The 12,049-nt window shown below is 39.9% G+C and overlaps 1 protein-coding gene across 1 annotated transcript in view; it reads right to left on the reverse strand.

The window, feature by feature from the left end:
• Positions 1–12,049, reverse strand: part of TMEM131 (transmembrane protein 131) — a 334,866-nt gene that overhangs the window by 155,066 nt on the left and 167,751 nt on the right. The window contains exons 20-22 of the mRNA XM_029603311.1: positions 6,372–6,510; positions 4,742–4,851; positions 2,473–2,539 (exon numbers count right to left, since the gene is read on the reverse strand). Of these exons, the coding sequence (XP_029459171.1) occupies positions 2,473–2,539; positions 4,742–4,851; positions 6,372–6,510 (316 nt within the window). The remainder of the gene's footprint in view (positions 1–2,472; positions 2,540–4,741; positions 4,852–6,371; positions 6,511–12,049) is intronic.

The raw sequence follows: 12,049 nt of genomic DNA on the forward strand, positions 1-12,049 counted from the left end.
CCCGGTTCCGGAGTAGGAGACAGCACTGGCGTAGCCAGAGGGTCCACCGGTGAAGGTGGAATCGCGGATCCCGGCACCTGTCCAGGTGGGGAATCCTTGGTGACCCAGAGACAGAAGAGGATGGGGCCTTTTCTGTTTGGAACTTCGTCGGTGGCTCAGATGACGTTGATGCCGAGGGCTTGCCTGTATCGGTGGCCTAAGCTTTTCAATGGTGGTGTCGATGTTTTTCTCGATGTTCTCCTCGGTCTTTCTCCTGAGGAGGAACAGAGGGTGTCGACACCCGTGCAGTCGAAGCCAGTCAGGCAGCAGCAGTTTCCCGGTGCTGGCGCAAAGTAGATGGTACTGGTTCAGACGATGTCAAAGCGATTGATGGAGTAGGGGTTTCTGGCCAAAGGAGAAGTCCCATCTTCTCCAGCCTAGCCTTGCAACCCTTTGGTGTCATTTGGGCACATTTGGTACAAGTAAGGACATCATGATCAGATCCCAAACACATCACACAGACCGTGTGAGGGTCAATGATGGACATTGTTCAAGTGCAGTCAGGGCACCAATGGAAACCAGACGCCATGGCCTCAACAAAATTTAGTCACGGTACGGTCGATGGCCAGGAAGCCACAAGGGGAAAACTCGACTGGAATCGACCGCATGCAGGTAAAAAACTTACCGTTCAACCACGGAGCAAAGATGTCGATAAGGGGACCTCTGTGGGGTAAAATTTTTTTGAAAATTTTGATGAAGTTCAGTGAGGAAAAATTCCTGTCAGGAATCTCTGAAGAGCTCCTTAACCCGCGTGGCTACTGCTGCGTGGAAAAAAGACTGAAGGGGGATCCCTGCTGGCTGCAGGGTTGCTGCTATGCTGGGCATGCCCAGTAGGTGCCAGTTAAAGTTCTGGAAACTTTGACAAAAGTGTTCCGTGATTGGGCTCCATCCTGATGATGTCACCCATATGTGAGGACTACCATCCTGCTTGTCCTGTGAGAATAATTTTTCCATCTTGTCTAGACATGCCTGTTGGCCCTTCGGGGTCATCTGGGCACGGAGGTCACAACCGCGGACATCGTGAGACACCCTGTGATGTTAGTGTTACATTGGGTCTCCTTGCGTTTGTACTTCAAGGAGGCACTGAAGTTTGCTCCAGATACAAAGAGACATGAAAAGGCTTCCAACACTAAAGATGACATTGGAAATTCACAGATGATTATGCTGCATTTAGCAAGCTGTTAATTAACAGTCAAAGTCTTGAGACACCGAATTGGCAAATTGACATATAAACTAGAAACAACAATAAGAGATCAATTTCTCTTCACTAAATACAGTCCATGGTATCATCACAAGAATAGTTATGAACCATATTTTTCCCCGAAGCAGCCTGTATGGCAAAATAGAGGGCTTTGTAGGGACAGAGAGAATACAAGATATAGCAGAAGCATATCAGAGACTACGCAGGATACAGAAACATCATTGGGACAACAGTCCTGTGAAACAATTACAAAGTATCGTTTCTTGTGGACTGTGGTTCAACTGTATCAACTTTTAATGAAGGTGTCATTCATGTGATTCATTTGTAATTCATAAGTATCTTTCTTGAAATCCAGCTATTGCAAATGTTTTATTGTTTCATTACAAACACTATGTATATATTTTGACATTTATACATGCTATAAATGCATAACACTAAAGAAAGTTTAGAAGTAGTGTGAATGAGGAATGAATGACTAGGACAGGTGGTAAGTATGTGTGTGTGTGTTATTGTGCCAATTTTATCTTTTGAATAGCTTTGATATTCTTTGCCATTGAGTAATAAAGCTTGCAACAAAACATTAGTGGTGTTACCTACCCTGTTTTAGGGTTCTCTGATGAATATACCATTTTAGGTACCCACACATTTTTATTTAAAGCCTAGAGCCAATATACTATATGAACACACACACAGAAAATATGTATTCTCAATTATCTAAAATTATTTTCTAAACAATGAACACTAATTACAAGACTTTACATGTCTGAAAATCTATATTCACAGTACAGTTCAGCTAAAAAATAACTGAATAGAAGCATATGGCTAATTAAACTACAGGTACTTTACATTTGAAAAGTTTTTCAATGCTCAATGACTTAACAGTGTTGAAAAACTGTGAAAAGGAGAGACCACAAAATCTTTTCTGTTAAATTTGTGGCTTTAAAAAAAATGTTTTCCCAATGTTTGTTCTCGAGAAAGTCTCTTGACATCCGAGATATCTTTAGCCAAGATGTGGTTGTGTTAGGGAATTTTCCACAGTTTAAATTGTGGAGCTCAATTACTTTGTAGCAGCATAGTATGGCCATGAAAGCTTTAGATATATGACAACCCCTTTAGACAAATATTGTCTTTTTGCTTTTATGATCTATAGAGATAGTTTACTGTCTTATTTATCTTTTTTTGATTAATTAACGATAGTCCAGCTGAGATCCTTTTGTATTTCAAATACTTACACAGTTTCTGAAAACCTGGAATTCTAGTGTCTTCCAGTCGACATTTGATAGTTTACTCAAGTTAAATCTGCAGTAAAAAATAGATATCTTAGAGGGTCATGAGACCTTTTAAATGCAAATTCAATCATTTGTAATAAAGGCCTAAATCTTAATTGGTGGTAGATATATGAAAGTATAACATTTAGCAATAAAGTACTCCAAAAAAGATTTTGAAAGTTATTGGAAGCTAATGAGTTGTTTTATTTGATATCTATGTTACAATCACTTCCAGAAAAGGTTCTCTCCCAGGAATCTCCTGGGTTAAATTCTAGGGGCCTGCTCTCTTCTAATACATTTGCTTTTTTTTTTTTTTTTTTTTTTTTAAGGAAGGCCATCAATGAAGATGAGCCAGTTCTGGCCCCAGTTAATGATTCTGTGTCATTAACTGAGCAATTACAATCTCAAAATGCTTTAATATATTTATTAAAAATTTAGAGACTACTTATCTTACTTCCTAAGCAGTTTACATGAAAACACATATAGTTAAAACATAATTCATTCTGTTCCTCCAGCAATTCCAGTTAATCTTAGTAGATCACCTTATGAGTCTTTGCCAAAGTATATAAAAGTGGCTGTTGATGGTTTATTAACTCCCATCCAAACTATTATTAATTTCTCATTGTCCAAGGGCAAAGAGGCAGTGGAGAGACCAGTATTAAAGAAAAAGTCAGATTCTATGGAAGTGAAAAATTTCAGACTTATTTCAAATCTTCTCTAGTTGAGTAAACTTGTTGAAAAAGCAGTAAACTTCCAATTAGGCCAGTTTCTGAAAGAAATTCTTTTAGATGCTAGTCAAACAGGGTTTAGGTCTAAGCATGCTTTAATCTCACTAGGTGATAAACTTTGAAGAAACATACTCGGGCACTGATATTATTTTAGTTCTTCTTGAGCTTAGCTTTGTGTTCAGTACATTTCAACATTCATTTTATTGCCATGTTTGGCTGCCTTGGGAATTGGTGATTCAGCTTTAAAGTGGTTTCACTCTTACTTTGAAAGTAGGAGTAAGCACAAATTTTATCAAATAATTTAGATCCTTGGAAGTTACAATTTGGTGTCCCACAGGGATCATACTTTGAAACCACTATGTGATGTCATTAAATTAGCAGGGTTACATTTTATAATTTATGCAAATGATATCCAGATTTTATGTCGCTATTGTAAAAATCAGTTAAACCAATTAGAAATATTAAATTTGGGGTTAAATTTTATTCAAGATTGATTGAAATTAAATAAATAGTCTTAATCAGTCAAAAATTAAACTTTTACAGATCAGACATTCAATTTTATTGTTGCAATTCCTGAAGTCTTCATTTGTGATAGTACAGGCAGATACAATACAATGTGCTCAGCTGAGTGCACTGTTTAACTCGCGCTTGGACATGCATTTTGGAGGCGGGTCCACAACCCCTTATACCATGAGGTGTTTACCGCATCCAAAATGCATGTCAAACCTCCCCCAAAACTGATAGCACTCATCACATGCAAATGCATGTTGACGAGGCTATTAGCTGTTCGCCCCAGATACAAAAAAAAAAAATGTGTGCCCGATCTGCAAATTTTAGAGCTTGGAAATTAATGCCTACCCAGAGCAGGCATTAATTTCTGAGCAGCCCAAAAAAGTGTACAGAAAAGCAGAAAATACTGCTTTTCTGTACATCCTCCAACTTAATACAGCGGCGATATTAAGTCAGAGGAATCAACAAAAAAGTTTTTTAAAAAAGTGCACCGATGGTCAGGTTAGGAAAAGGGACACTCGTAAAATTGAGCATTTGTTTTCCTAACCTGCTGACAGCCATCTCTCCTGGGCTTCCTCTGCCAAGGAGGCACTAGGGGCACACAATTGTCCCAAGCACCTCCTTTTTAGCGTGACCCCCTCATTAAAATATTGTATTGCGTGCCTGGGAGAGGTGGCTGGGCACGCGTTAGGAAAGTGAGTGCCTGTTTTCCGCACGTCTTTACTAGCCTTGTGAAAAAATAAAAACATTGCGTGTTGTCTTTGATGCCCATTTGACCTCAGACTGGAAACATTAAGACATTTTCTATCTCCAACGATTACGAAAGCTATATCTATTTTTAAATAGAGAGGATTTGATGATAACACTACATGCTTTTATTTTAAAAACTTGTATGCAGGTCTTCCAGCAGTTCAGTTATCTCAACACCCACTGGTTCAAAATACTGCTGCTCAGCTTTTATTGTTCGAAACTGAATTATTCTGAACATCTCTTACCTTTCTATTAATTTGTTAGCCAGAAGTGAAGGATTGGAGTACACAGCTAAAGGAAGAAATTGAATGTATACAGGAACATCTGAAGGGTTTTCCAAATAAAGGTCTTCCTCCTAAAATATATTTATATACACACATATACATTATAGATTAATATTAGAAAAAGTTACAATGTACTATTGGTTTGCTTAGGATACAAATGTCAGAAGGCTGAGGAAGTACAGAATGGTAAAATCCAGTTTTTATTTTATGTCAATCATTCTGGGCCACCAATTAAGCCAACTTTCAGTTTTTACATTTGAGACCACTTCACAGAACAAAGAAAATAGCAGGGGAACTCAATTAAAGAAGCACTCAGTTCATATAGAGACCCTGAAGATTCAGATTTCTACAGTAGCAAATACATAATTTAAACATTTTTGTATATACTGGAGAACCTGGAATACCTTTTAAACTGTTGGGATATTTCTTAACAAAAATAAGAGGAGGAACTAGCCCCACTAACAAACTCTGCTGAAGATAACATAGCCAAGAAGAAGATACGAGGAATCAAATCACTGTTGCTGAGCAATCAGTATATCTCACTTCAAATATGACAGCACATTCTCTCTAGATTTCAGGCTACCTTAAAACACACATTCCACTCAAATACATGACATGAAATAAAGGCAAACAAGCATGATGTGAAGTTTGGTTCAGAAATAACTATTCAGGTTTCTATGATCATTCACCAACCCTTCAATTCTATTCAAATATTAAAACAAAAACAAAGCTACTAATTAGGAGATGACCCTATATAACAGAACACTAATTACCTAATCATTAAGAATAGTGGGCAGAAGAGAATATTATCAAATATAAAAATCCTTATTTGCATACCTACTGTGTTCTAATAATATAGTGAACACAATAGTTTTTAACCAGAAACACACATTTGTTCATTAGTGCCCGCCTCCTTCCAAATATTCTATAAAGTCACTGTTGATTCTGTTGCCCATAAATCTGTTATAAATTCATGTAATTAGAAATACCTCGTTTATTTTTAAATACTTCAGCAGAAGCTGCATCCATTAATTTCAATGAGAGATTATTCCAAATCCTTACCAGCTGAACCATAAAAATATTTCCTTTGGTTTTGAAGCAAATTTACTATTTATCAGTTTCAACCTATGTCCTCTGTTTCTATCTGTATCTTGAACAGTTTCTCTCAGAAATCTTTTAGACTACTATATATTATTTCACAGCCTGTTTTCTTTTCCAAAATCCATTAAAAAGTTTGTTACTGTTCCTTGAATTTATTCATACAACCTTTCCTGTTCAGAGGTGACCAAAACTGTACCTTATACTGCAGATAAAATCTTGTACAGAGATAGCAAAATTTCAGTATAATTGCCCTTTCATGTAAACAAAAGCTTTTAATGCCTTGCAAGTCTCATTTACTATGAAACATTAATTTTAGTTTTTATATATATATTTTAATCAGAACACAAAAATCTTCTCAGTTCTATAATCTTAGTTCCTAATTTGGCATTTAAAACAAAGTCTGTCCATGATGATTGCTGCCCTTAGATTTTGCTGCAACATCTTTCAATGGTACATAATGAAACTCAATTACAACCACTTCAGCACTTACAGATGAGCTGTTTATATTAGTAAGAGGGAAATTCAAGAGACGTGGAGAGGTAAGTATGGAAGGCCAGGTCAGTTCTGCTGTAATTTCAGCTATCACATCTTTTTGGAGGTCTGTGTCCACTTCAAATTTAGCACCGATTCTAGGAAAAATATATATAAAGAATTGTGTTAGAATAAAAACATCCAAGCAAAACTCAGAATCAGATAACTGAAATCAGAGATACCTATGGGAGCTTGCTTACCTCCCCCCTCCAGACATAAAGACACAGTTTTCAACAATTCTATGGGGTACTATACAATGCTGACTCTTCCATACAACCGAGCCAAATTGACGCATATCTAAAAGATAGCACTTCCTCATTTGACTGAGAAGGAGAGAGAGTATATGGAAAGAGAATTCACACCGGGGGAAATTTTAGAGGCCATTAAAGGACTTAAGGCCAATAAGGCCCTGGGATTGGATGGATATACCCCACAATTTTATAAACAATTTTCCTCTAGCGATACTAAATCCCTTACAGTTTTTCAACTATTTTAAGGGAAGGCCACTCTTTGGGAAAAGGAGCGAATATTGCCAGAATTACCATTTTGGGAAAACCGGGGAGGGATTTCACTAATTGTGGATCTTATCGGCCAATTTCCCTCATCAATATTGACCTTAAACTTCTAGCTAGAATTCTGGCAATCCATCTCAATAAGATTATGGCCAGGCTGGTCCATATAGACCAAGTGGGTTTTATCCCTGGACGAATGGCCGCAGACAATATACGTAAAATTGTAGATCTCATATGGTGTGTGAGAGAGCAGGATATCCCAGCTGTTCTACTATCTATTGACGCAGAAAAGGCCTTCGACATGCTGCTCTGGCCATTTTTATTTACCACCCTTCAGAAGCTAAACCTGGGCCCCTATTTCTTAAATTTAAAAAAAGGGCTCAAAACCTGGCTCTTTACATTAGCATACCCAGACGTTGACCAAACTTAGCTTGCACTCTAACCCCACAGCCCACCCTTTCCCATCTCCTCCTCTCTGCCTCTCCTTTTCTCCCCCTTTCTTCATCCCAAGCAAAGACTCCAAAATATAGTGTTTCTCCCCCGTAAGCAATGACGCCTAAATTCTGTTATTAGTTTCCCCCTCACCCTCCTTTAAGCCTACCCTACCATTCCCCCTCCCCCCTACCTCTCCCTGTCACTGCCATCACTGGTCTGATACCTACCAGCCCACCTGTACATAGTGTCTATTGTTAATTTTATTTTCTTCAAATGTTCCTATCAAATTTCTCTTTCCCTATCCTTCCTACTGCTGTCCTCTCATTACTACTCCCCCCTTCCCTGTTTATTGTATTTCTCTCTCGTTATTTTGTTACAATGTAAACCAGCATGATGTTCCGACGAATGTCGGTATATAAAAAATCAACAAACAAATAAATACATAAATTGTTTACAACAATTATACACTGACTCCTTGGCTCACGTGATATATTCAGAGGCTTTCAATCAAAAGGGGGACGAGACAGGGCTGCCCTCTATCTCCCTTACTATTCGTGTTATTTTTAGAACCTCTTGCCACTCTGATCCGAAAAAATCCTCACATAAGGGGTATAATGGTCAGCAACAGAGACTATAAAATGTCAATGTTTGCCGACGATATTTTGTTTACCTTGACAAATCCAGCCCAAGCTCTGCTTGAAACTGAGTTACGGAACTTCAGCGATGTATCCGGCTTTAAACTCAACATAGAAAAATCCGAAATCCTGAATGTATCGGTTCCAATCGCAGAGCTTCCTAGTCTCCAGTCATCGTTTCAATTTCAATGGGCCCATAAGAAAATTAAATATTTAGGGGTATATCTCAGTAATAATCCTGAGGAGCTCTACCAATTAAACTATCCACCACTCATATAATAAGATATTTCGAGATTTGGATAGGTGGTCTGAACTCTCTCTCATGGTTTGGCAGAATCTCAATAAAAATGAATATCCTACCATGCCTGGGATATCTATTCCAATCATTACCCATACCTTCCACGATTCTCAGAAAGTGGCAACAGCAGATCTTCTCTTAGATCTGGAGACGGAGACCCCCTAGAGAATCCCAGAAAGTTATGTTTCGACCCAGAATAAGAGGGGGGTTAGGAGTGCCCAACCTACGCTGGTACTTCATGGCATCCCAAATGAGGGCGGTATTTGACTGACACCGAATGGGTTAACAAAAGCAATGGGGGACATTGAACAGACATTAATAGGCAAAATGCCCCTCAGGGCTCTCATATGGCAACCTAGACGAACATGGTTCCCCCTCAAGTATGTTCCACTACCGGTTAAAACTACTATTACACTGTGGGAGAAATGGAAGAGCTCTCTAGTGGGGGGACCAGAAGTACTTCTATAGTTCCAGCGTAGACGCCAATGCTATAGTATCCCCCAGGGGTCAGATGAAATTCTTTTCCACCTGCGAATCAAAAGGTATTAGATGCTTGGGCCACATTTGGAAACAGGGAGCACAGATCCCCTTCCAATTACTACAGGAACAATATGGTTTGTCCCATGCGGATGTTTATGCATACCTACAGATCAGACATTTCCTCCAGACAGAGGGGATTGGCCAGGATCTGGGAATGGGCAAAACAAATGGAGAATTGGTGCGATTATGCTAATATCTTTAAGATGGCAATATCACAGGTTTATAACTTTGTCAATAAAGATCCCCCTGTTCAACTGGCACTTATTAAAGCCTGGGAGGCAGATATAGGCAGACCATTATCCGAAGCAACCTGGGACTCCATATTTATAACAAAGAGAGGATCCCCTTATGTCAATCTGGCAGAGAATTCCTATAATGTACTTTTCCGGTGGTAGTACTCTCCGGACCGTCTCTATAAAATTGCTGCCACAAATGACCCTAGGTATTGGAAAGGATGTGGACAGGTAGGCACATTTTTTCAAATATGGTGGTCCTGCCCTAGGGTATCGTTACTCTGGGATTCCATTACAAAAATTATACAAGTTCTGGAGGAATGGATTCTTTTAATTCCTGAGCAGGCACTTTTGAACTTACCTATTGACACAACACCAGATAAATGTAAATGTGCATACCTTATTATTATTATGGCTGCTCATTGCGAGCTTCCTTGCTGTGGAGATCTGTCGATTTGCCCTCCATAGCCTACGGATCAGGTTAAACAAGCTTTGGACATTTCTAAAGTGGATTGCTCTTTCAAAGGTATCTAACCAATGAAACCTACTGACATGGCAACCCCTAGGAGACTGGTTATCAAAGAGTGAAGAGCAGAGGGGCGCAGAGAAAGATGGAGCCGTGTAGCAGTGATTTTCTTTTCTCTCAATAATATGTCTGCAACCTTTATTTATAGTAATGTTATTATTACATATTATATGCTTTCATTATCATTATTATAATGTTCCTACAATTACCGTACATTTTCATCACTATTTGTATGTCTCTCTCGTCTCCTTAAAGGACCATAGTGCCGAGACATTGCAAAATACCGCATGGGAGGGGGATGGGGGTGGAGATCAGGAGATGCGATATATGTTATTGGTTATCTAGTAATGCTTTGTTAAACGTATAAAAAGTGATATGATGCTATATTATATACAATGTTATTGTTATATTGATGTAATAAACTATAAATAAAAAAAGAATAAAAACTTTCAAAACAAAAACTGTCTACTAATCTGACATTTCTTGGCTAGTGCTGGCAATTTGATAGAAAGTTACAAAATTATCAACAATCTTTATGTTGTCACAAGATATTATGGCGTATATAATAAAACTAGATCAGCATTACATTATATGGTAGTTTCATGTAGTCATTTTTGTCATCTGGTATGGTGAGTCATGCTAGTAAGTAATGCTACATGTATTTTAAAAGTAATCATGAGTGACAGGGAATACCCAACCCAGGAAGAAATATCAATACATACCTTTCACCATAGTTTTGTAATTAAAAACCTCGGTGCAGAAGACCCTGATGCTGGTAATTGCGCTCTCCAGTATCATTAGATATCATTGTGTACCTAGGTACAAAAATCTGACTAATGAGTCATGAAAAGATTCAAAACCAGATCAAGAATTTAGAGAGGGGTCCTGGACAGGTAAGCAATATGGGGCGGATTTTAAAAGGCGCGCGAATAGCCTACTTTTGTTTGCGCTCCAGGCGCAAACAAAAGTACGCTGGATTTTAGTAGATACGCGCGGAGCCGCGCGTATCTGCTAAAAACCTGGATCGGCGCGCGCAAAGGCTATGGATTTTGTATAGCCGGCGCGCGCCGAGCCGCGCAGCCTACCCCCGTTCCCTCCAAGGCCGCTCCGAAATCGGAGCGGCCTCGGAGGGAACTTTCCTTTGCCCTCCCCTCACCTTCCCCTACCTAACCCTACCTAACCCACCCGCCCGGCCCTGTCTAAACCCCCCCTTACCTTTGTTGAGGGATTTACGCCTCCCAGAGGGAGGCGTAAATCCCCGCGCGCCAGCGGGCCTCCTGCGCGCCGGGCCGCGACCTGGGGGCGGGTACGGAGGGTGCGGCCACGCCCCCGGACCGCCCCGGGCCGTAGCCACGCCCCGTACCCGCCCCCAAAACGCTGCCGACACGCCCCCGAAACGCCGCGACGACCAGGCTCGCCCCCCGACACGCCCCCCTCGGAGAACCCCGGGACTTACGCGAGTCCCGGGGCTCTGCGCGCGCCGGGAGGCCTATGTAAAATAGGCTTCCCAGCGAGCAGGGCTCTGAAAATCCGCCCCTATGTATGACTTTCTCAGAAGTGCTACCAGCATGCAAAAGGGTAAGAAGAATTATCCTCACAACAAACCAATTCAAGATTGAAAAACTGGTATAGAAAGGTCTTTGGGTACTGGGTCACTTGGAAGACAGACAAGTGATAGAAATGTGATAGTTTTCATCCATCCAAAAAAGGTATTACAGCCCTTGGAAAATATTTTGTCCCATTTAGACCTGTATTTAAACTAAGTTTTAGGAGAGGCACAAGCTGCTCTCCCTCAAATACAGAGGTAGATAGGGTAGGCCCTGAAGAGAATAAAGCCCCAGATCAGCTATGTAGTAATTTTGAAAGACAGCAATCAAAAGCAGAAGAGAGACAACTGAAATTACAATAAAAATTAGAGAAAAAAAGGATATTGATAGAGGAATAGCAAAGTATCGTTTTGCAAAATCAAGATGTAAATGATAAACATTTTCTTAACAAAATCAGACTTAGAGCCCACCATGGCAAAAGCAGACTTAGATGTGTTTCCAATCATTGAGTTCTGGTATAATGGAAAATCAAGATTGGGATGCGACCATCCCGTGGCATAATCTCTTCAGATATGATAGAATAAACAGAGGACAAAGGGAGGAGAGGCTGAGCAGAGAATAATGAGGGCTGTGTCAGAGTTCAAAAGCTTTGGAATAAGCACAGAGTACCTCTGAAGAGAAAGGAAGAGACTATAAAGATGAATAGGCAATGAATATAGACAGACCAGATGGTCCTTATTGGCCATCATGTTCTATGTTTAGCTCATTGTGGGGTAAATTTTAAATGCAGTGCACAGATGTCCATGTGTGTGCGCTTCCCAGCCCTAGACAGGAAAGTTGGGTCCTATATCTCGAAGAGATTCCTGAGGAAAGACTGGCCGAACCTGTCACATCAGCCATCCCTATGCAGA

This window comes from Rhinatrema bivittatum, chromosome 5 (genome assembly GCF_901001135.1).
Source record: "Rhinatrema bivittatum chromosome 5, aRhiBiv1.1, whole genome shotgun sequence".
Taxonomy (NCBI): domain Eukaryota; kingdom Metazoa; phylum Chordata; class Amphibia; order Gymnophiona; family Rhinatrematidae; genus Rhinatrema; species Rhinatrema bivittatum.